General features: G+C 36.3%; 1 protein-coding gene across 19 annotated transcripts in view; it reads left to right on the top strand.

The window, feature by feature from the left end:
- CDC42BPA (CDC42 binding protein kinase alpha) overlaps positions 1 to 25,442 on the top strand; it is a 314,383-nt gene that overhangs the window by 122,074 nt on the left and 166,867 nt on the right. For all 19 annotated transcript variants that reach the window (XR_004030077.1, XM_030812764.1, XM_030812771.1 and 16 more), the window contains exon 6: positions 22,156 to 22,249. Coding sequence is in view for 18 of the 19 variants with exons in the window: in XM_030812764.1 (XP_030668624.1) it covers positions 22,156 to 22,249 (94 nt within the window). In the remaining variant the exon portion in view is untranslated. The remainder of the gene's footprint in view (positions 1 to 22,155; positions 22,250 to 25,442) is intronic.

The raw sequence follows: 25,442 nt of genomic DNA on the forward strand, positions 1-25,442 counted from the left end.
AAGTCCAAAGGCTGGTGAACCTGAAGTCTGATGTCCCAGGGCAGGGAAGGTGGAAGCAAGCTTTGTGCACTGGAAGAAGAGCCAGAAGACTCAGCAAGCAGAATTATCCCACCTTCTAACACCTGCTTGCCCACATTGAGGGTGGGTCTTCCTTCCTCTTTGAGTCCATTGACTCAAATGTCAGTTTCCTCTGGTAACACTGTCACAAACACACCCAGAAACAATACTTTACCAGCCAATTAGGCATCCTTCAATCCAGTCACATTGACACCTGATATTAATGATCACAGGGTGAAAACTGAATAAGGTCTAGTCTAACAGTAATGCACCATTGTCAATTTTTTTGTTTGATATTGTGCTATAGTTATCATATGTTACCATTGGGGGAAGCTGGAGGAAGAGTACAAGGGATTCGTTGAACTATTTTTCAATTTCCTGTGAGCCTATTATTTCAAAATAAAGATTTTTAGGAAAAAGAAGGGCCTCTATAACTTGCTTTTCTAAAGACTGGAAACCAAGTCCAAGAAATTCTGTACCTTATTTTTCACTGCAGTGCATATAAATTTGATGAGTTCCTCAAGATTGCCAAATTTGCTTAGGCTCTTTGGCTTACCAGGAAGTGATTTTTCTTACCAGCTGTAAGGCTGGGATCTGTAATTCAAACTTTTGGGTGTTGTTAACATGTAGATGCTATGCAAATCATGGGATAAAATGAATTCACTTCGCGAAACAGAGTGGGTAATGAAGAGAGTGCAGGACTGATGAGCCATGAGGACTCCAGGTTTTAGAGACTGGATAGATTAGGAGTAGCTAATAAAGAAAACTAAGAAGGAGCAGTCAGAGGTTAGGAGGAAAATCATAGCTGAGAGCATACCTACAATGTTTTATGGAAAATAAAAGTAATCATTTTCCCCTTATATTTAGTTACATTAATGTCTTAACTGATGCATTTCAGGCAAACATTTATTATGTTTTTCCCGTGGATGCTAGTGTCCTGGGTGTTGGAGGTTGAAGTAGGGAAGGCTGTAGGGTATTGCCTGCTTTTATGTAAGTAATATACTTTTTACCTTCAATTTACTGTCTTTGGGGAAATGATAAAAGCTTAAGAAAATACTTCTGCTATATAGTTGTGCCCAAGTTGGACAGATGTTCATCTCAATTTTAATTTCGTAAATTCATTCATTTATCATGAAGGTATTAGGCTGTACAGTTTTTCCTGGGATTCTATTTTCTTGGGTAAGAGGTACCATAGAACTGGAGGAAATACTCTTTAGAGGAGCTACTTGAAGATTAACTGTTATTATAGAGAGTAAGCGACAACCAAAACAGGTTTAAAAAAAAAAAGCTGCAAAAACTATTTTTACATCTCCATGTAAAATAAAAGAATAGTAGATGAACAAGTGAATCAGGAAGATCTCTTGGAAAAAGCCATGTTTATCATAGGAAGAAGATACTTCAAAAAATTGAAATAGCTTAAAGAAGGAGGACCAAAGTAAATAATATGTACAAAAAATGACCACTGAGGTTCTGAAATAATATTTTATCATTATTTTAATGTTAAAGATGTCACTTGAATACATAGAAAAATGCAATATGAAGATCTTAATATTATGAAAATATGTCCATCTTTATGCTTTTAACAAAATGGTGGTTGTTTTTTCCCTGTTAATTGAAATACTATTTTGGCAGTCATATCTTTTTTTCAATTATCTGTGAACTCTGATTTGTGCATCTATGCACTATGCATCTATAAAGTGAATAGATACACTTTAATTTCAACTAAAAGTTTGAATCCCAGCATTACTGGTTTTGATTTGCTGCATAGGCAGTTTGCACTTTACGGGTGTACCCTTTCTTTTCAATTATTTATTTGCTCAAATACAAAATTTGGGAGTAGAGGTTATTTCTAATGACTTAACAGCATCATGTGGTATGTCTGATTAAGGTTGATTAAAGTTTATGCCAAATAGGTTGTGGTAATGTAAGGCCTAATTTCAGGTTGAAAAAAAAAGGCCCCAAGTTATTTCTAACCATGTTTAAACTCAGCACTAGTCTTGCTGTTTAGATTGTGAACTATAACTTCAACAATGCTAATGATTTAAGACACAGAATCCTACTAGAACAAGAAAGAAAAACTAAGTTTCATCTGATTAGAATGTTATGTTCGATTATCATGCAGTTCAGTTTTAGATGACAAAAATGGGAAGATGAGGAACTTTGTGGTGTTTTTCAGCACCACATAGATAATTTACATAGATAGTCAGAATGTTGATTCTGGCACCAAAATGGTACCAACTGATATTGTGTGTCCTTCAGTGACTTAGATCTTACCTTGATTCTGTTTGTGGTATAGTTTCCTACAATATCACCATTTAAACAGTGTTGCACACTTTGCCTTCAAACTGGAAGGACCCTATTAGAAGCCATTTTGATTGAGAAGGGTCATTGCTGGTTGGCTTATTGGTCTGTTAAAGAGAATCTTGTTGTTGTGAAATATATAATGCTTTAAGGTTGCGGATTAGAGAGGATAACAGTTTCTTTTCTTAGATCACCTGTCATTTCATAAAATGAAATTTTGTATTGATTTTTTTGCAAAAAGGTTCTTAGTGGAAATAGTAGAATATTTAACAGCTTTTTGGAAAAAATTGAGAATTCCTTCTTTATTTTAAACCCTTGAAAGGCAGAGTTAGTTAGTTAGTTAGTTAGTTAGTTAGTTAGTTAGTTATTTGAGACAGAATCTCACTCTATCGCCCAGGCTGGAGTGCAGTGGCATGATCTTGGTTCACTGCAACATCTGCCTCCTGCGTTCAAGTGATTCTTGTGCCTCAGCCTCCTGAGTAGCTTGGATTACAGGTGTGTGCCACCATGCCCGGCTAAGTTTTGTATTTTTAGTAGAGACAGAGTTTCACCATGTTGGCCAGGCTGGTCTTGAACTCCTAATCCCAGTGATCCGCCCTCCATGGCCTCCCAAAATACTGGGATTACAGGCGTGAACCTCCGCATCCTGTCCAAAGGCAGTTTTAAAAAATGATCTAAAAATGGTGAGCTCTTCTTTATTAGCTTTAATCATAATAGCACTAGATATTATCCTTGATAGTTAATATTAATAGTAGTCATTTATATATTACTGCTTCTTAAGACTTTTTTTTTTTCAAACTTTTTTGCCCTTTGGAGGAAAGATCTCTACCTTTTTGTATAACTTGCCAGTGGTATTCAGTGGATCCTCATTAAAAATTATTGTGAGATTAAATTGTAGTCTTTTAAAATAGCTTTTTTTTCTTTTTTTTTTCTTTTCTTTTTTTTTTTTTGAGACGGAGTCTCACTCTGTTGCCCAGGCTGGAGTGTAGTGGCGCAATCTCGGCTCACTGCAAGCTCCACCTCCCGGGTGCACGCCATTCTCCTGCCTCAGCCTCCTGAGTAGCTGGGACTACAGGTGCCCGCCACCACGCCTGGCTAATTTTTTTGTATTTTTAGTAGAGACGGAGTTTCACCATGTTAGCCAGGATGGTCTCAATCTCCAGACCTTGTGATCCGCCTGCCTCGGCCTCCCAAAGTGCTGGGATTACAGGCATGAGCCACAGTGCCCGGCCTTAAAATAGCTTTTTGAGATAAATTCATATACCATACCGTCCACTCATTAATGTGAACAGTGGTTTTTTGGTATATTCACAGATATTTGCAACCATTACTATGATCTATTTTAGAATATTTTCATCATTTCAGAAAGACACTCTACTCTATACCTTAAGTCTCTACACCATGTTTCCCTATTTCCCCAGCCTTAAGCAACCATTAGTCTACCTTCTATCTCTGTAGATTTGCCTATTCCAGACATTGTCTATAAATGAAATCATATAATACGCGGTTTTCTGAGTGGCTTTTTTCACTTAGCATAATGTTTTCAAGATTCAATCATGTTGTCGGATATGTCAGGACATACGATCTCAACCAGGTAGACTGCCTGGTGAGACTAAGATGCCAACATTTTCCAGAGTTTTGGGAAAGAACCAAAAGTGTACATGCTCATAGCATACACAATACAGTCCAAAATTACTCAGTCTATCAGGAAATTATGATTTAGTCTCGAGAAAAAACAATCAACTGATGGCAACTGTATTTAATCCATTTGCATGCTGCTGACAAAGACATATCCAGCCAGGCGTGGTGGCTCATGTCTGTAATCTCAGCATTTTGGGAGGCCAAGGTGAGCAGATCACCTGAGGTTGGGAGTTCGAGACCAGCCTGACCAACATGGAGAAACCCCATCTCTACTAAAAATACAAAATATGCTGGGCGTGGTGGTGCATGCCTGTAATCCCAGCTACCCAGGAGGCTGAGTCAGGAGAATCACTTGAACCCGGGAGGCAGAGGTTGCGGTGAGCCAAGATCACGCCATTGCACTCCAGCCTGGGCAACAAGAGTGAAACTGCATCTCAAAAAACAACAACAACAAAAGACAAGACATACCCCAAGACTGGGAAATTTACAAAAGAAAGAGGTTTAATTGGATTTAACAGTTCCACATGGCTGGAGAAGCCTCACAATCATGATGGAGGTCTAGGAGTAGCAAGTCCCATCTTACATGGATGGCAGCAGGCAAAGAGAGAATGAGAAACCCTGATAAAAGTGGAAACCCCTGATAAAACCATCAGATCTCATGAGACGTATTCACTATCACGAAAACAGCATGGGGAAAACTGCCCCCATGATTCAGTTATCTCCCACTGGGTCCCTCCCACAACATGTGGGAATCGTGGGAGTACAGGTCAAGATGAAATTTTGGTGGGGACACAGAGCCAAACCAGCAACTCAAGATGATCCAGGTATGAGAATTATTGGAAAAAGACTTTAAAGCATTTAGTTTAAATATGTTCCATGAAGTCAAGAAAAACACATTTGTTTTCTTCCAGGTGAATGACATGATGGAAGTATCTCAGCAATAAAATAAAAACTATAAAAGAAACAAATGAAATTTTAGGACAGAAAAATACAGTATTGCAAAAAAAAATTTATTAAATGTCTTTGAGAGGACAAAGGAGATTACATAGGAATAAAGTATATTCAAATTCAATTTGGATATAGATCAATAAAAATTATCCCATGAAATACAGAGACAAAAAGATTGAAAAAATGAGCAGATTCTCAGGAATGAAAAGGTGTAACATGCAAGTAATTGGAGTTCCAAGTAGAGAGAATAGAGACAATAGGACGGAAAAGAATAATGGCTCCAAACTTCCCATGTTTGGAGAAATACATGAATTTGTAGAATAAAAAAATTGCATAGTGTTACAGCTCTTTTAGAATTGCACCAGAACCCTCCCCTGCCCTCCACCCCATGGAAGAAAATTGCAGCAAACCCAAAACAACATAAATTCTGGGAAAACCACACCTAGCTCATCAAAATCAAAGTACAGAATACAATGGATAGAGAAAAAGTCTTGAAAGCACCAGAGGAAAACAACATATCACATACAGGGAAAAACAGTTGGAATGATCTCAGATTTCTCATCAAGACCACGGAGGCTAAAAGGTAATTAACGTCTTCAGAGTATTGAGAGGAAGAAAACTATCAATGCAGTATTCTGTATCTGGGGATATTTTCTTCAGTAATGAAGTGGGGATGGGGGGAGATATTTTCAGATAAAGGTAACCCAAAAGAATTCATTGCTTCAGGCCTTCCTTACAAGAAATGCTGAAAAAAGCACTTCAGAATGTAGGGCAATGATAGCAGAAGGCAACCTGGGTTTTTAGGAAAGAAGAAAGAGAATAATAAATAGTAAAAATCTCAGTGTATATGAAATACTGCATATATATTTTTTTCTTAAATCTTTAAAATACATGGCTTTAAAGTAAAAGTTGTTTTTGTGGAATATTGAATGAATACATAATGTATATGACAGCTATAACATAATCGAGAGAGGTAGGGCATAAACAAATTCTAGAATAATTATTTACCTTTAAAGTTAAAAAAAAAAGTAGGGGGCATAAAGAGCCAGTGGATTAGAGGGGAGAGAAAACTAGTTTATCATTAGACTTCCCAGTGATGAAGCTTTATGATAAAGATTTACAATACCCTGGAAAAGAAAATGTGAACAAAACAGACTTTCAGGTATAAAAGGCATGTACAAATGTTATCAAGTTACAAGAATTTTAGGAATGTTGTTTCCATGAATTCTTCTTGAAGAAGATACTAATCTAATTAGTATAGTATAATAATATATACTAGTTAGTATAGTATACATTTTCTAGTATAATCTACTAGAAAATGAGCTTCAGATGACTAACGTGGCTATAGAGATATCAGTATAAGGACTGGTATTGCACATTAAATAGTCAGTTGTAGAACTAAAGCAGAAAAAAGTTAAAAGGAGTGAGCACAGGATTAATGGCTATGTGCTATGGCATGAGCATGCAGTACAACTATAAAAGTAGGTAGTGATAATTGGGAGAATTTATATAAAATTTTTTTCAAACTGTTTTCAGTAATCAAATTAGTGGTGACAGTATAGTTACTGTTATTTTGACATTATTGTGTTTATAACATGAAATGAAACAGAATGATTATGGAGTATTCTAATTTTATCCCTTATGTTAAGAATCAGAATTCTTGGTGTAGAAGAAAGGAGATGCTGATGTAATATGGAAGAGATCATTAAAAACACTAATGTTGTGAATTTGAATTGAATGTATTATTGTGGGCTGGGCATGGTGGCTCACACCTGTAATATTAGCACTTTGGGAGGCCAAGGTGGGCAGATCACTTAAGATCAGGAATTCGAGACCAGCCTGGCCAACATGGTGAAACCCTGTCTCTACTACAGATACAAAAATTAGCCCGGTGTGGTGTCACATGCCTGTAATCCCAGCTCCTCAAGGAGCTGAGGCCCAAGAATCGCTTGAACCTGGGAGGCGGAGGTTGCAGTGAGCCAAGATTGCACCACTGCACTTTATATCAGTATGAACTTCTGCAGTATTTCATACACACACCCAATACACCATACATACAGCTTTGTGTGGTGAAAATAACTAGAAACAGTGACCAGCACGTAGCCGTGAGCATCCCTATTGACAGATTATTGTCCTCACATACTATTTCCTGCTGCAGGAAAAACAGGCTACTTGGAGAAATTACTGACTCAAGATCTAGGTAGGAAGTGTACAAGATGAGCCCTGTATATCTTGTCATGCCAAATGGCAAATAAGCTTTCAAAGACTTTTAGGGTCATATTTGAAGGATACAGGAGTCAAATTGGAAAGTTTACTAGTGGCGTAAGATGGGAAAATTTCGAATTTAATAGGGATAATAATAGAAAGAAATAGAAACTCATCAGATGTGCCTGTATTAATGAGTTTTAATGAGTGCATAATGCACCTGTACCAGCCTCAGTGCCTTGGAGATGAACTGAAAATATGAAAAGTACATGTAATGAATGATTACTTGGTAGTTTATCATATGCTGTGTTAAAGTATAGGATACTACCCATTATCCAGTTATTTATTTTAATATATATATATTTTTAAATTAGATTTCAAGTTTGCAGAGGCATAGACGATGACTTTTTTTCTATTGTACTCAGTGGATATATTTTATGATGTCTCTCTGGAGGTTTTCTTCATTTAGACCTGCAGCCTTGTGGTTTCAAGGGCTTCTTTCTGAGTATTGGTTAATAGGTTGCTGCAACACAGCACTACCATTGTCAAGTCATGTTTTAGGAACAGTTGCTGTTATATCTGGAATTTAGACCATGAATTCTATATAAGTTCCAAAAGGGATTATATCAGTCATTATTGCATGGAATGTACACGAAAATATATTTCCTGATAATCAAATTATTTATCTAGTTATTTATTCCTTTCATCTTCACTGTGTTCCATAATGGATTTAGATAATTAGAAATAAGAATGCATGCAATAGATCAATGGCAGAATATAAAAAGGAATAAAGAATCACAAAATAGAAATTATATTTTAAAATGAAGACCCTAAACCAAGGAGAAGTAATGAACAGAAGTCGAGTCATATGCTTGAGGCACACCAGCTTTCTGTTGGATAGAATCTCTCCCTGAGGGCAAGCAGGTTACGTGAAACTTAGTGAAACGTAGTGGAATATACATGCTTTCCTATCTTTGTTTTAAATCCTAAATATACTGGATTGAATAGATTCTTAGGATGGAATGTATTTTTAAAGTAATTTTTTTTTACCTTAGTCCAAAAAACTAAAACGAAAAACCAGTTAACTTATTTATGGTTTTCTTCGTAACTCTTTTTATCTCATGTAGTTTCATAGTCAAGATTTTTGATTACAGCTTTTAACCTCATCTCTTTAATGTTGATAATATTTTATATAATGTGGTTGGGTAAAGTGTACCGATATAGGAAATAGAGCAATCCTATTTTAATAGAATCTGTTGGGGGGGAAATACCACATAATTCATATCTAGAGAGTTTTTCATCTGTTATCCCATAAGAATTTCATGAAGGATTGGTATGTGCTTTGCCTATACCAGAGCTTTGCACTGATTTTATCTCTTTCGGCTTAGATTTGTGGGTATGATTTGGCAGTTATCCTCTTGGAATGTGTAAAATCATTACTTTTACAGTGAGATAGAAATATTTTGAGGCCTAAGGCTTACTCAAAATTCTCTTCAGTCTCTTACAGGCCTGAGTCACATTTCAAAATTGGAATTTTTCATATTGCTAATGGAGGAACTATTTTTATAGTATTGTGAAACTATTAAAGAATAGGTAATGTTATATGGATGCTCCTTGACTTACAGTGGGCTGTGTTCCAGTAAGCCCATCATAAAGTTGAAGAATCATAATTTGAACCACTGTAAGTTAGGGACAATCTATAGTTAAAAATACAGTTAAAAACTGTTACACTAGAGTATAGGTGAACTCAGGATGTGCACAATTAGGAATTTTTAAATATAAATATAGTTACTATATTACAGTTCAGTTGGTATTTCAGTAACTACAAGGAATTTGGGGCAACTACAAAGTTTTAGGGAAACCTTCCTAATAGACCACTCCAAGTTCTGACACCAATTGGAAGTTCGAGGGGTTCCCAAAACCACACCTTAGTTTTGATAATTTGCAAAACTCACAGAACTCACTGAATGCTGTTATACTTAACAGTTGTATTTTATTACATGGAATACCAATTTTATTACATGGATACCAATTTAAATCAGCCAGAGGAAGAAGTATTAATATATAGGGTAGAGTAAAAAAAAAAAAAAAACCCCATGTGGAGCTTACATCATTCTTTCTTGGTGGAATTAGGACAGCCCAGCATACATATATGATAGTGCTTACCAAGTATTGCCAACCAGGGAAGCCCACCTAAGCCTTTGGTTTTTATATTTTTGGGGTGGCCTCAATTACTTACTGCCTGTGTGACTGTCTTTAGTCTCCAGCCCTTCCCAAATGTTGAGCTGATACCTTTAGTCTCCAGTCCTTTCCAGAGGCAAAACATGGTATGACTCAAATAAATTACATGTATCATAAATTACATTGGTAGATTGTCTAGTAGCCAAAGACACTCCTATCAGTTGTGCTATTCCAGGAGCCTAGAGATCATCTTCCAGTAGCTGAGGATAAAAGCCAGACCTCTCTTTGGGCAAGATTAGGTCTTCACTATATAGATAATTCCCTGGTCTTTAGGCAAGCTTTCCTATCATATTTGGACATCTTCATTTAGTGTAGTGTTCATATGGCAGATACAGCAGTAGTATCAGTTTGAATATATCTGTCATTTGGAGGAGCCAGTGCAGGGTAATTGAACGAAACTTCTGGTCTGTCCTGTAAAGCCATTATATACATTTTCATATTTTTGTACTAATTTAATTACTTGTTTCCTCCTTTTATCTGTCACTATTTGTACTTGTACAGAGCTATTTAGCATAGAAGTTACTTGATAGGTAGCTAAATTTAGTTATTCCTCAGCCTGGCCATTTTATTTGATCCTGAGGAGCCTTTAACTGAATCTCCCAGTGAGTATTTCTCAGATCAGATGCTATTGACTGTACTATAGTTTTAGAAGGTTTTTCTTTTAGTGATGTATTATTTATCTACATACAAGTATTTGTTAAAGAGAGTAAGTGTAAAGACATGTTAATATATAACAGGATAATGAGAAGCATAAAATAATTCTATAAATTTGCTCAAGATGATTGTTTTTTTAGCTTAGAAAACCTTATTTTGAAATAAGTTTATAATCACAGGAAATTGCAAAGGTAGTACAGAAAGGTCCCATGTACCTTTCACCCAGTTTCCCCCAACTATACTGTCTATCCTACTCACGATAGGACTTCTTCCTTCCATCACAGTGGGCATTGGTTTAATCTGCATTTTATTGCCCCGTTACTCCTCACTTTTCTCTTCTTTTTCCCATTTGCTGAATTTGAATGTTTATTTTCATAATTACACATAATTTGAATTTCATAGTAGTCTTTCTTTGAATTACATTTTAAATGTGGTATGTGGGTTGTTTTACTTGTTCTCCTTGTTGATTGTATCTGGATGGTTTTTGGAAAGATGCATAGAAAGATTAGGATTTGTATAACCACCATTATTTTGCAGTACCTGGAACTATATAATCATTAGTTTTTTATTCCCATAATTCTTAAATAATAGCTTCACTACCCAGTGGAAAAGATTAGTTTGAGAAAAGTTTACTGACAGAATTTTTTGAATAACTGTTTTCTCAAATGTAAGATGAACCCCAAATTAATGTTCCATAAAGAATTCTAATTTCTGACTGACAGAAGGGCTGTTTGTGACATAATTTTACCAGTGTGGACTTTTTTTTATTGCTGATGTAATATTTCTTTGACAAAATTAAGAGACAATTTCAAAAAGCAATTTCATTTTAATATAATGCAGTATGCTGTTTTTATATTAGTATATAAAAAAGGAGTAGGAAAATTAGAAAATAAAAGTATTGTTTTAGAAGAGTCCACTACCCTAACTTACATAAATGATAAAAAGGAACCAAATGGGAGATATTAACGTGATGTTGCTGGGAAGAGAAATGCCTGTCTTCAATTAGTGGTTGTCAGGAACCAATCCCCTGTGCAATATTTTGATTAGTGGTGCCTGGGTTGGGGTCAAGGTACATGCAATTAAAATAACCCTCTATAGTTGAATTCAGTGTCCAGCCAGAGTTGAAACTATATAGATTAATGTCATATCCACATTTCAGTCTTATGGGGGTAATATTTGTAATAATCATGCTTTTGGTACTGATGTTCTAGTGAAGTTAAAAACCACCCATAGAATGTTGCCCTTTCAATATAATCGTTGTTTTAGAATGCTTTTTTTTTTTTTTTTTTTTTTTTTTTGAGACAGGGTCTTGCTCTGTCACACAGGCTAGAGTGTAGTGGCATCATCATGGCTCACTACAGCTTTGACCTCCTGGGCACAGGTGATCCTCTGACCTCAGCCTCTTGGGTAGCCGGGACCACTAGTGCAGGCGTGGACCACTATTCTTGACTAATTTTTGTATTTTTTGTAGAGATGAGGTTGCTCAGGCTGATCATAAACTCCTGGACTCAAGTGATCCACTGGCCTTGCCTCCCAAAGTTCTGGGATTATAGGTGTGAGCCATTGTGCCCAGCATAGAATGCTTTTAAAATTTTTAAAACTATTATTTTAAAACTAAAATCATAAAACTTTTAACCCAAATCTTACTTGCTTTTGTTTAGGGACAAGGAAAATTATTCATTTTAGAAACTTTAATTACTGAGCATGTTTTGACTAATATTCAAATTATAGAAAAACTTGAATAATGTTTTTACAATAATAGATATTTTATCTCTTCCAAACATTTCTCAATTTTCATGAATTATCAAAGTTGAAAATAATGTTTTACCTGAACTTTCCTTTCACTCCTTTTATTGACAATTCTTGGTATCTGGTTGTCTGGCTGCCACGTTATTTGCAAGATGTCGCTGACTCAGAGTGGTTTTGAATGCCAGATGTTATTTTGCTGCTTCTTTCAGAAAATGGAATTTGTTGGGCTACTGTTCCACTTACCAATTGCTGTGTAGCACAGTATGTTCTCCAGAAGCAGGCACTGAGACAGAGTGTGTCACGCAGGGTATTTATTAGGGGTTAACACCTGTAGAAGGGAATTGGAGAAAGCAGGTTTGGGTGGAGGAGAAGTCAGATTACACTGAGGCCAAAGCTTCAGTCAGCCCTACTGAAGTGTCTGTGGCCACCTGAGTTGTTGCTAGTTTAGTAGAAATGGCATGGTCTTATTTCCTTATCAGTCATTCAGTGCATATGAAATTCTCCAAGAAACACAGGCAGTTTTTTAAAGAGGCTGTCTGTAACTTTGAAGGAACCTGGCAGTGGGGAGCTATCTGTTAACATCTGGGGCAAAGCCCATCATTGAGGGAGAAGATAATACATCTCTGTTCACCATACACCCTGAAACACTATAGTGACTAATATAAAACAACAACAATTTTTTTTTTTTTTTTTTTTTTTTTGCTCATGAGTCTGAAATTTGGGCAGGACTAGGCAGCACCTAATTGTATCTTCTCTATGCAGCATGAGTTGCAGTAGCTCACCTGAGGTTGGAAGAATCACTGTCAAGATGGCTCACACACATAGCTAGCCAGTTGGTGCTGCCCATCAGTTGGGAGTTCAGCCAGAGCTGTGGGCATGGGGTTTTTGTTCTTCCCACATGGGCTGCTTGACTTTCTTAACAACATGATAAGTATGTTCCAAGAGCAAGTGTCTCTAGAGAACAAAGCAGAATTGCATGACATTTTAATGACCTAGCCTTGGAAGTCATAGCCAGCCTAAGTTCTATCATACCGTATTGATTGAGACAGTCACAAGCGTCCGTCCAGGTTCAAGCTGAAGGGACAATCTTCTTGATGGGTGAGTGGCAAGGTTCTAGATGAAAATGTGAAGTGAGAGATATTATTGAGGCCATGTTTGAAAAATATAGTTTTCTATATTCATAAAACTTAGAAGTTCAGGGTGCCTTAATTAGAAATAGGGTTGGCTGCATCTTTTAGAAAATTCAAATTAATAATGGTCCACATGTATGAGGAGGGACAGTGACTGAATGAGGTCCTTCTGGGCTAAGGCCCTCACAGAAGCAACTAAAAATCTGAGCATAGCACAAAGACCATTATCCTAAAGGCACTAAAGAGTGAACAGAAGCAGGGAGAACCTGACTGGGAATACATCCTCAAAGAAGATGGAGGTATATGAAATGATGTCTCATGTTTTGCAGCTCTCAGTCTGGGGCTGGGTGAAAATGGCATGGTGTACATTGTGGCATGGGAGAGGATAACAAGAAGATAAGTAGAAGAACTCTGGTCTCTATGGCATGTGAAAGCTGAATTTGGGGAAACTATGTTTGTTAGAGAGGGAATCCAAAATCTGTCTACTGACAGCTCGTATGACCCCTGAGTGATAGCTTCACTCAGAGCTGCTCAGCTAAAGACAAAAGAAACTTCTTCCCAAGAAACAGTTTGCAGTTTAAATGTGTTTAATCAGCTGATTAAAAAAAAAAAAAAAAGAAAAAAATGCTAACTGGAGAAAAATTAAAGAATACAGAGTTTCAGAAATTTAACATTTATTATGTTCAGGGAACATTCAGAATTACCCAATGTATAAAGAAAAAGGAGTATGTAACTCCTTTACAAGAGAAAAGAGTACCCCTGAAATGACCCAGATGTAGAAATTATTAATAGCAGACTAGGATTTTTAAGTGACTGTTACAACTATTCTCAGTAAAGGAAAATAAAATGTGTTCTCAATATATGAAAAGATAGGAAATCTCAGCACAAAACTAGAAACAAATCAAAAAATCAAATGGAAATTCTAGAAATGAAAAATACAAAATCTGAAATGAAAATTTTCACTGGAAAAAATTAACAGCCTAGTGGAGATGACAAAGTAAAGACTTGAAGTTAAATAAGCCAGAAGTTACTGAAGGTAAAGAACAGAGAGGAAAAGAATAAAATAATAGTAGTCCAAGGACCTGTTAGAAAATATCACAAGGTTTTATGTACACGTACTTTGAGATCAAGAAGGAGAGGAAAGAGAATGGGCCAGAAAAGATACCTGAAGAAATAATGGCCTCAAATTTGATGAAAGATATAATTTTATATATTTGAGATACTCAAGAAACACCAGGCGGCCGGGTGCAGTGGCTTACGCCTGTAATCCTAGCACTTTGGGAGGCTGAGGTGGGTGGATCATGAGGTCAGGAGATCGAGACCATCCTGGCTAACACGGTGAAACCCCGTCTCTACTAAAAATACAAAAAAAAATTAGCCGGACGTGGTGGCAGGCGCCTGTAGTCCCAGCTACTCAGGAGGCTGAGGCAGGAGAATGGCGTGAACCTGGGAGGTGGAGCTTGCAACGAACGGAGATCGCGCCATTGCACTCCAGCCTGGGCGACAGAGCGAGACTCAGTCTCAAAAAAAAAAGAAACACCGGGGAAGATGAATATTAAAAAGGCCATGTCAAGGTTCATTATAGTGAAACTACTGAAATCCAAAGACAGAGGGCAAATTTTGGAAGCAGCAAGGAAAAAATGACAAATTACATTTGGGGGAACTACAATTCCATTAGGAGATGAATTCTTATTAGAAAGTAAGGAAGCTGAAAGAGAGACTTAACCAAGAATTCTATATATCCAGTGAAAATATCCTTCAAAAATAAATGTGATATGATATTTTTAAGTAAAAGAAGAACAAAAAGAACAAAAGAGGCCAGGTGTGATGGCCCATGCCTATAATCCCAGCACTTTGGGACACCGAGGTGGGCGGATCACTTGAGGTCAGGAGTTTGAGACCAGCCTGACTAACATCGTGAAACCCTGCCTCTACTAAAAATACAAAATTAGCCAGGCATAGTGGCGGGCATCTGTAATCCCAGCTACTCAGGAGGCTGAGGCAGGAGCATTGCTTGAACCCAGGAGGTGGAGGTTTCAGTGAGCCAAGATCATGCCGCTGCACTCCAGCCTGGGTGACAGAATGAGACTCCGTCTAAAAAAAAAAAAAGAACAAAAGAATTTATTGCCAGAAGACCTGCACTGTAAGACATACTAAAGGAAGTTCTTTAGGCTGCAGGGAAATGATACTACATGAAAGCTTGGATCTGCAGAAAGGAATCCGAGGCACTTAAAATTGTAAATGTCTAGATACATACTAGACTATACATTTTTTATTCTTAATAATTTCTTCACAAACCATCTGACTGCTTAAAGCAAAAATTATAACATTGTCTTGAACTCGTCAGAGATTTGAGGTCATAGGGCAACCAACTAGCCTGAAATCTAAGAAATGACAGGTACCTCCAAGGAAAAGATCATTGAGGTACAAAGGAGAGCAGAGAGCTGCATATTAAGAAAGGGCGGCATTAGGGGAATGGAAATTATGCTTTTGGGGAAAGAGGAACCAGGAAAGGAAACTGAGAAGCATTAGTTTTAGTTGGGAGAAAAAATAGAGAAGAAAGTGGTATAGTTGGGAGAATAACCAGCAGTGTCAGATGTCATAGAGAAGTCATTACAGGATTCAAACTAAAAAGATGCTGCTGGATTTGGCAGTGAAAAGGTCATTTGTCATCTTAAAGAGTATTTTCTGCATAATGAATAGGGAAAGAGAAAGCCAAAAAAAAAAAAAAAAAACTTTTGGACAACTTCTTTTCAGCACTCAAATTCCTTTTAAGTATTGATCATACATTTCAGTGGTAATGTAAGGACAAGTACTTGCATTTTCTTGGAGCAGGTATAATCATGATAGATAACTTTATACTTATGACCTTCATTATTTAAAAAGATTTTACCAAATATGGAATGCAAAACATTTTCTAGGAGGCCTCTAGTTTTTATTCTTATGTAGTATTGTAAGATGCCAAAATCTTAGTTCAGTGATCAAATTATTTGTACAGAGAATAGGTAGATGTTTATCTACCTACTTTTCTTTGATTCTACTTCTTTAAGATGTTAGAACCTTTTGGGTTCGTGGGTACTGTCAATTAAGTGTAACCTTCTTTCTATTCAGGTGACACTTGGGAGTTCTTGCTATTCCTCCTCTCTTGAGCCCCACTCCCCCAAATTTGAATGAAGTATCTACGCTTGTTATACTACCTATTGAGAACATCCTTATGAAGTAATTAAGAGCCTTCTTTACTCAGTTGATAGATGTTGGTCAGCAGAGGCATTGAGACACCCCCACTCCCACCCCTAGTGAGCACTAATGGAAATTGGAATGTGTGGCTTCTCTTCACTTTGTTTACACTTTAGAGTACAAAAAGAACCAGGGTGGTCCTTGTATCAAGTTCGGCCTAGTTCACATCATACTTTGCCCCAAACATTTTTCTTACGACTACTATAAATTTAGATTTAAATGAAAATAATAGGTAAGTCTGAAGGAAAAAGGAAACCACAGAAGGCCAAGCTATAGTCTTGGTCAAATGTTTTCTTTTGCTCGAGGTGATAAAGTATGTGAATTTATGTAAGTTTTACGCCTTACTTTCGCCTGGTAATTTAGTGAAATATTCAGCCCAGCTAGATGGAAAAGCCATTTTCTCATTTACCCTATGACTCCTTTAAATTCTGCCTCATGCCAGCATTATATGTTCTATTGCCTCACCCCCAAAACAAAAATAAAACTTAAATATTTTCAAACACAATAGATGACTAAGGAGAATAAATAGCCCACCCTCCTGAGGCCTCATTATTTCGAAGGTTAGGAGAGTTTCCATCTGCCCAAATAGTGACCATTTTAAGAACAGAGACTTCAGCCATGGAATAAAATGAGAAAGGATGTGGAGTGAGTCAGTAGGCTACATACTTTATTAAATGTATAATTGTACTCATTGTTGGGTAAACAGAGACCAATTAATATTGTCATTTTAACATCATGGTGCTTATCTGTGATACTGATAACCATGAACTGTTTGGACTAAAATATATTGCTGACTGCAGATGATCTTAGTGGCTTAGTGAAAACATTTTCATATTCTTTGATTAAATGATTCAGACATTTACACATGTATTTTTGGTTTTTAATTAATTTTAATCAAACAATACTTAATACAGTAAAGAAAAAACTAATATAAAAAAGGTTATATTGAAAAATAGTCTCTCCAGCATACCTCTTATGCCTGCTCCCTAGTGGCAGCTATATTCAATTCTATTTTTTAAAAGTTATTTAGCCCCATATCTCTAATGTCCTGATATGTTGATGTTTCTAGATTTGCAAATTTTGGACAGTTTGTAAAGACTTCTGTTGACTGCCTTCTATGCTAGTGGAGGATTTAGCTGTTTGTATTCCTCTTTCTACTTTTCCTCCCTGCATTCTCTCACTGTACTTTTATCACTGTTTTTGCTCTTCTTGGTAGATAATGGTTGCATTTTTGCGATGCATTTTGTAAATACTGTTTATTGCTGAGCCAAGAAATATACTGTAATTTTTTCCTTTCTTATATAATTGTTTTTCCTATAATTAATAATAGGCTCAAATTTGTTTTCAGTTGTTTGTCAACACTCTTAAAATTTCCTTTTATATGTACCAAATGCCTAACAGTACATTTTCAAGTATTCCAGTACATCAAATCATGTATCAAGTCAATTTAGTTCCTTTGTCCCAACCTTGTAGGCAGTTATAATTCAGCTTCCTTGGCTCTGCATTATTTATCATACGTATGTTCTCCATCTTTGAAAATTGTGTTGACACCCATCATCTTCTATTGTTTTTTCTTACATTCACTTGTGGGTTTATACCTTTTAATTCTAGTATTGTCATTTTACTGTAGTTCTGGAGGGAGCAGAGATAAACATGTTTACTCCCATGAATATTTTTGGGGTGATAAGGGAATAAGAAGAAGGATTTCTGTTTTCTATTTCTGTGTACTCCTATAGTGCATAGTATTGCATTTAATTCAGTGCTGTTGCATGCTGTAAATGTTTGATTAATGCTTATTGAATGTTTTACTTTGTCAGTTGTTACATTCTTATCCCAACCCTCACTCTACCCCCAACATGCTTATGGGATCCTGAAGTTTTATTCCTAAAACCTGTCTTTCTCTCAGCTGCTAATATATAACATAAGATTATTTATACAAGAAGAGTATGTATTGATTTGGAAGAAAATGTGAAGTGATAAGAGTCATGTTGAGCCCTTTGCATTTTAGTGATTTATTGAGAGTTTACTAGATGTTTTGAAACGCACACTTGAAAAGAGATGGGAGTCTTGCTCTAACCTAGGCTGAAGTGCAGTGGCATGATCATGGCTCACAACAGCTTCGAACTCCTGGACTCAAGTGATCCTTCCACCTCAGCCTGCTGAGTAGCCTCCTGAGTAGCTGGGACCACAGGCATGCACCACCATGCCTAAGTTTTAATTTTTTTTTTTTTTTACAGAGACAGAGTCTCACTATGTTGCCTATAGATGAGATGTGTAAGTTCCCTGTGGAAAATAATTCGTAACTGAAGAATGTAAAAGAAGACTTATAGGTTTAGTGTATATACAGATGGGAAGTGTCGTATTGCAAAGATGTCAGTTCTCTTCAGATTAATCTATAAAATCATGATTCCCATAAAAATTTCAATATGTTTTATAGAACATATTAAGCTAATTCCAGCATTGATCTAGAAGAGTAGTGGCAATTAAAAAATATGCTCTACTGATAGGAAGCTCATTATTTTATAATTAAGACACTGTGGTATTGGTGCAGGTAGAGGCATATTGATAGGGTAGCCATTCATCTTGGCTTGTGTGGAAGAGTTCAAATTTATGCCTGTTATCCTGGCAATTATTAATAGGCTCCCTTTCACTGTAAAGATTGTCAACTGAAAAAAACATAAAGAGTAATACAGTAGTATTTTTGCTCTTCTTGAGAGTCCTGAAACAAACCCACTAAATTTATGACCTATGTGGTATTAGATAATAGTGGTGAAAGGATATCATTCAGTAAATGGTGCTGGGGTAAAAAGAAATGTAACTTTATCTCACACTACACACAAAAATTAATCCCCAGTAGATTTAAAAACTGGAAAAGTATAACTTTAAAACTTACACAAGAGAAAATTAGGACACCATCCTTATGATGTCTGGGAAGACAGAAATCATAGTATAAATTATAAGACTACATTAGTATTTAATATATATATATATATTTTTTTTTTACAAATAAGAAGGACATTAAAAACAATGGAAAAACAAGCCCACATGCAGGGAGAAGAGATCTGTAACACATAATAAAGAACTAAGTTTGAGTAAATAGAATCCCTGAAGATTAAACAAAAAACAGTGCACACACAGTTTTTAAAACGGCAAGGGATATTAACAGGCATTTTATAGAAGAGGAATGTAAAATGACCAGTGTTACCAATGATAATATGAAAAAGATTCTCAACTGTATTTGTAATCATGCTAGCAAAGTTGAAGATGTCCATATCTTTCATCTCAGAAATTTCACTTCTGCATCTATAGTCTGGAGAAGCATTCAAATATGAGTACTAGAAGACATTTATTAAAATATTCATCTCAGCATTCTGTGTTTTAACAAAATAAAAATGGGAAACAATCGAAATTCTGTTATCAGGAGAATTGATAAATTTTGATATGTATATAATTAAAATTAATTAAAATTAAAGAATTAAAACAATATGTCCCAAAATGATAAGTTTTAGAAACATATACACACACATGTATGTGTTTAGAAACATATACACACACGTATATGTCTAGAAACATACACATATGTTTAGAAACATACACATATATGTTTAGAAACATACACATACATGTTTAGAAACACACACATGCATGTTTAGAAACACATATACACGTATGTTTAGAAACATATATACACATGTATGTTTAGAAACACACATATGTTTAGAAACATACACACATGTATGTTTAGAAACATATATACATACACACACACATATATATATATATTTTTTTTTTCTTTTGGAGACAGTTTCTCATTCCATCACCCAGGCTGGAGTGTAGTGACACAATCACGGCTCACTGCAGCCTTGACCTCCCAGGCTCAGGTGATCTTCTCACTTCAGCCCCCCAAATAGCTGGGACCGCAAGCATGTGCCATCCTGCCCAGCTAATTTTTCATTTTTACTTTTTTGTAGAGAAGGAGTCTCACTGTGTTGCACAGGCTGTTCGTAAACTCCTGGGCTCAAGTAATCCTCCCTCCTCGGCCTCCTTTGGCCTCCCAAAGTGCTGCGATTATAGGCATGAACTATCACACCTAGCTGATGAAGCATAATATTTGAATAAAACCAAGTTGCAAAAGGCAATGCACAGTTTGGTGTCATTTATAAAGACATTTTAAAAAGTACATAGTTTTGTGATGTTGTATATAGGCATAATAGTATAAAATATGCATGGATACAATAAACACCAAATTTAGGATAGTGGCTGTGTCTGGGTAGTGGAGGGAGAGGATGAGATCAGGAATGGTAATAGAATACTTACGTTTTTCAGTACTATCTGTAATGTCTTGTTAATTTTTAGTATTTTCTATTTATATAGTATTATGAATAAAATATATTCACATATATGCTTTATGTATATGTATATATTTTATACTTACTGTCTATAAAATAAGCAAAGATATTATTGATGCATATAAATCCTGTCTTTGCAGTTCCTTTAATCTCCTTTACAATCTAAGAAGTACTATACCAGTAGAAGTAATTCGTAGTGACTGTATAGCTTAATTTTTAAGTTAAAGAATAAAATATTTTTTCCTCATCTAAAAATGGTCTTAGTAATTGCTAAACTTCCTTCCAGAACTAAACTGTACTTCTTTGATGTTTCCCCTACAGCAGAAGATCTTTTTTGACAGGTTAGAATACAGTCAAATGTTGAGGATTATAAAGCTAATTCCCTATACAGATTGTTGTTTTCAATCACCCTGTCTCTCTTTAGCAACCATCTATCATCTACAATAGGGGTTTGAAAACTTTTTCTATAAACAGCCAGAGAGTAAATATGTTAGGCTTTGTAGGCCATGTGGTCTGTGTCACAACTACTCACTTTGCCATTGTAGTGTGAAAGCAGACATAGACAATACCTAAATGAATGGGCATGGCTGTATTTCAATAAAACTTTATTTACAAAAACAAGCAGCAAACTAGATTTGACCATGGGCCATAATTTACTAACTTGTGATATACAACACACTCAGAGAAATTGCTTCAGTAATCAAAGTAATACTGTTATAATATTTTACCCTTATTATGGGTGGTAAAACTGAGGCATAGAAATATTAAATGACATTATTCAAGTTAAAGTAGCCCTCCCATATTCCTGTAATTTACATGGCAATATAATTTTTTAAAAAGTATGTAGGTTTTCCAGAGATTCTTTTTCTTCCTCTAAAAGTGGAGTGAGTTGGGTGGGTATAATCTCTTAGTTATTCACAATTACAACCTTTAATATGATTAGAAACTTAATATTGTTAAGTCCCTGAGAATCTTCTTTACAGAACCATTTTATATATGATTATTTTTCTAAGGTTTGCATTCACATGCAAAAACAAATACAAAAGCTGATATATGATATAGTTTAGATTTGGATATCTTACACGCCATTGACTTAACATCCAAAGACAGTGAAAGCTTTAAATAATATAGACAATCTGTTAGGCAGTTGTTTTAGTTCTTCTGTAAAATCAACTTTATGAAGCAATTTCTTTGTGTTGTCATGACCTGCAGTAATTGAGACTTTATCTATCTGCAGTTATCTTAAGGTCTAGAAAGTATATTTTCCCTGTCCAGTTTCATGGGCTAGAGGATAGTATTTTTTGTGGTTATCAGGTAATGTTGACTCTTCTGTATGCAGAAAGTAGGTCTACCATAGTCACATTGGAATCTGTGTAAATCAAAAGGAAAGATAGTAAGATTAATTTAACCAGAATGAAAATTACCACACTACTTTTTATCTCTAGAAGAATACTGAAATTATATGTGTTTGAGAAAGTTTTAATATGAATCAGAACCAGGATTTGAATTAATAAAGTAATTAAGATGTTCTTAGAATATTACTTTTAAAATAAGTTGAGATTTTTTTCTGACAAAAAGAATATCTTACCAAGCAACGAATTGTTTATTTTTCCACTAAAAATTGAATTTATTTATTTTTTCAGAGACATTAAACCTGACAATATACTGATGGATATGAATGGACATATTCGGTTAGCAGATTTTGGTTCTTGTCTGAAGCTGATGGAAGATGGAACGGTAAATAAAGATAAATCCTAAATTATTTTATTCACAGACATTTCCCTTGCTATTTGTCTGATATATCTGTTTTAGAAACCATCTATTTATACTATCTACCCGTCCATCCATCCATTTGTCTATCTATGCGCCACCTCCTTCCACAAAGGTATTTGGGCATACTTACAATGGGGTTTGTCTAAAAAGTCACAAGCCATTTCAGCTGCTGATATCAATGATCTTAAGATTGATAAAATATACCCTTTATGAGACCCTTGTTTGCTCCTTCTTTAGCTGGTGACTTCTGTTGTACTTTAGATATTTCAAAGTTCACCAGGGGTAAAAGAACTAAGTCTCACATAGAAAAAGAAAATGCAGCTTTGTCCTGACTTTTACTTTTTTGTCTTTCTTTCCTAATTGCTTAGTTATTCTAAGGGACAGTGTTCAACAAATGAATCCTTTTTTCAGAAAGTTCACAAGTTGATTTAGTTTCATGTTCCCGTTTGCTTAACTTTTGCTAACCCTAAACCCCTCAGTTGGTTTTTTTTGTTTACTTAATAAATGGATATGGTGGTGCACGCCTGTAGTCCCAGCTACTCAGGAGTCCGAGGTGGGAGGATCTCCTGAGTGCAGGAGGCAGAGGTTGCAGTGAGCCAAGATTGCACCACTGCACTCCAGCCTGGGCAACAGTGAAGTCCTGTCTCCCACCCCCTCACTCCCCCACGGCCACCTCCCAAAAAAAAGGCTGGGCATGGTGGCTCACGCTTGTAATCCCAACACTTTGGGAGGCTGAGGCAAGAGGATCACTTGAGTCCAGGAGTTCGAGACCAGCTTAAGCAACATAGTGAGACTCTGTCTCTATTTTAAAGAAAAAAAATAAGTTTATATGCCACAGTTTTATTCTGTTATTTTTTTTAACTTCATTTTTTTCTGGCCGTATAGGAGAGGTCTAAAAATATTATCAGTTTAATTGACAGAAACTTTTTGGAGGACAGTTTAGTATAATACATTCCAAAAGCCATGAAAATGTCACATTACTCTAGACCAGTAATTTTAACTTTGGAAAAATTTCGTTTTTTTTTTTTAGACAAAGTCTCACTCTGTTGCCTAGGCTGGAGTGCAGCGGTGCAATCTTAGCTCACTGCAACCTCCGCCTCCTGAGTTCAAGTGATTCTTCTGCCTCAGCCTCCCAAGTAGTTGGGATACAGGCAAGCACCACCACGCCTGGCTAATTTTTGTATTTTTTGTAGAGATGGGGTTTTACCATGTTGGCCAGGCTGGTCTCAAACTCCTTACCTCAGGTTATCTGCCCACCTCAGCCTCCCAAAGTGCTGGGATTACAGGCGTGAGCCACCTTGCCTGGCCAACTTTGGAAAATTTGTCCTACGGTGATAACTTTGTTAAAAAGCATTATGTGACCTCTGCCTCTGGCCATGATAGAAGGATTAAATTGGTACCAAATTAGCACTCCCACTGTAAGGAACTGTAAAACTGGATACAGTAGTTGAAGCAACTGTTTTCCAGCAGTGGACAACAGGCAGCATAATACTATTATCCCTGACATAAATGAACTCTTGAGGTATTCCTTACAATTGCGCAAAGACTGGGACAGTTCCTGATTCTGATGCAGAAAGCTAGAGTAAAAGCAGAGCTGGACTACCTGCAACAGCTGGAATATGCAGGGCTTGGCATTGGAGAGGAGGGAATTGTGCAGAGAGAGGGCATAAAGTGCCTCATGAAGGTTGGGCTGTGCATTGTACCACAAGACCATATGAGGCTTGACAATAGCAGATGATAGCATTTGAAAACAGACCAGAATACTAATGATCAAGCAGATATCCCAGGCGAGAAACAGTGCTAGGGGAAATGGAATTTTCGTCCCTGGAGAGCCAGCTAACACCTTTGTATCACCTAAGACCTACTCTAAACCTGTCTGACAACCTAAGTCCAAGCCCTGATTAGATCCATAGAGTTTGGAAGTCTTCCTTCCAAGTAGAGGGGCTTATGACAAATCTTAGATTTTTGTATGAACCTACAATCACAGAGTGTATCTGTAAGCCAACTCATGGTCAAGGAGATCAGTCAGTAATTTTTTTATGTGCTTACATAAGAATTGTTTTTCTTCATAAGAACATAACAGAATCAATACTCTCTATAACATCTTATTCACAATGACAAGGATTCAAAAAAAAAAAAAATCACCGAACCAAACAAAAATGGGGATGTGGATAGTGATACAGAGTCAGATAAAAGCAGTCAGTAGAGGCCTGGCTGGCACACATGTTGGACTTAGCAGACAAAGAATTAAAGAAGTGATCATAGGTCGGGCACAGTGGCTCATGCCTGTAATCCCAGCACTTTGGGAGGCCAAGGAGGGTGGATCACCTGAGGTCAGGAGTTTGAGACCGCCTGGCCAACACAGTGAAAGCTTGTCTATACTAAAAATACAAAATTAGCCAGGCATGGTGGCGCATGCCTGTAATCCCAGCTACTCACTCACTCAGGAGGCTGAGGCAGGAGACTCGCTTGAACCCAGGAGGTGGAGGTTGCAGTGAGCCAAGATGGTGCCATTGCACTCCAGCCTGGGCAACAGAATGAGACTCCATCTCAAAAAAAAAAAATAAAATAAAAGTTATAAAAATATTTAAGAAAATAAAGGAAAATGTAGTCTTAAAGAGTATACAAATAAGGAATTTCAGCAGGAAAATGAATCAAATGGACATTTTACAATTAGAAAGTACAGTAACTGAAATTTAAAATTCACTGGATGAGGTTAAAAGTAGACTGGAGATAGGAGAAGAAAGAGCCAGTGAACTTGAAGACAGATGAGTAGAGATGAGCCAATATGAAGAACAGAGAAAAATATTGAGACCAAATAAATAGAGGCTTAGGGATCCATATAGAAGAAGAGAGTGAGATGTGGAAAAAAGAAATGTGTAAGTAATGGCTCAACCTTCTCAAATGTGATGAAAAACTCAGATCTAAGAATTTTACCATATCTCAAACCTATAAAGAGAACCACATCTGGCCATGTCAGATGTGGTTAAAGTGCTGAAAACTAAAGATAAAAACATTTAAAAGCAGCCAGAAGGAAAGACATATTACATACAGAGGAGAAATGGTAAGGACTACTGACCTGTCACGAGAAATCATGGAGTGATGTCTTTAAAGTGCTGAAGGAAAAAAATGTGTAAACTGAGGTTTCTGTATTAAG

The sequence above is a fragment of the Nomascus leucogenys genome, chromosome 5 (genome assembly GCF_006542625.1).
Source record: "Nomascus leucogenys isolate Asia chromosome 5, Asia_NLE_v1, whole genome shotgun sequence".
NCBI lineage: Eukaryota > Metazoa > Chordata > Mammalia > Primates > Hylobatidae > Nomascus > Nomascus leucogenys.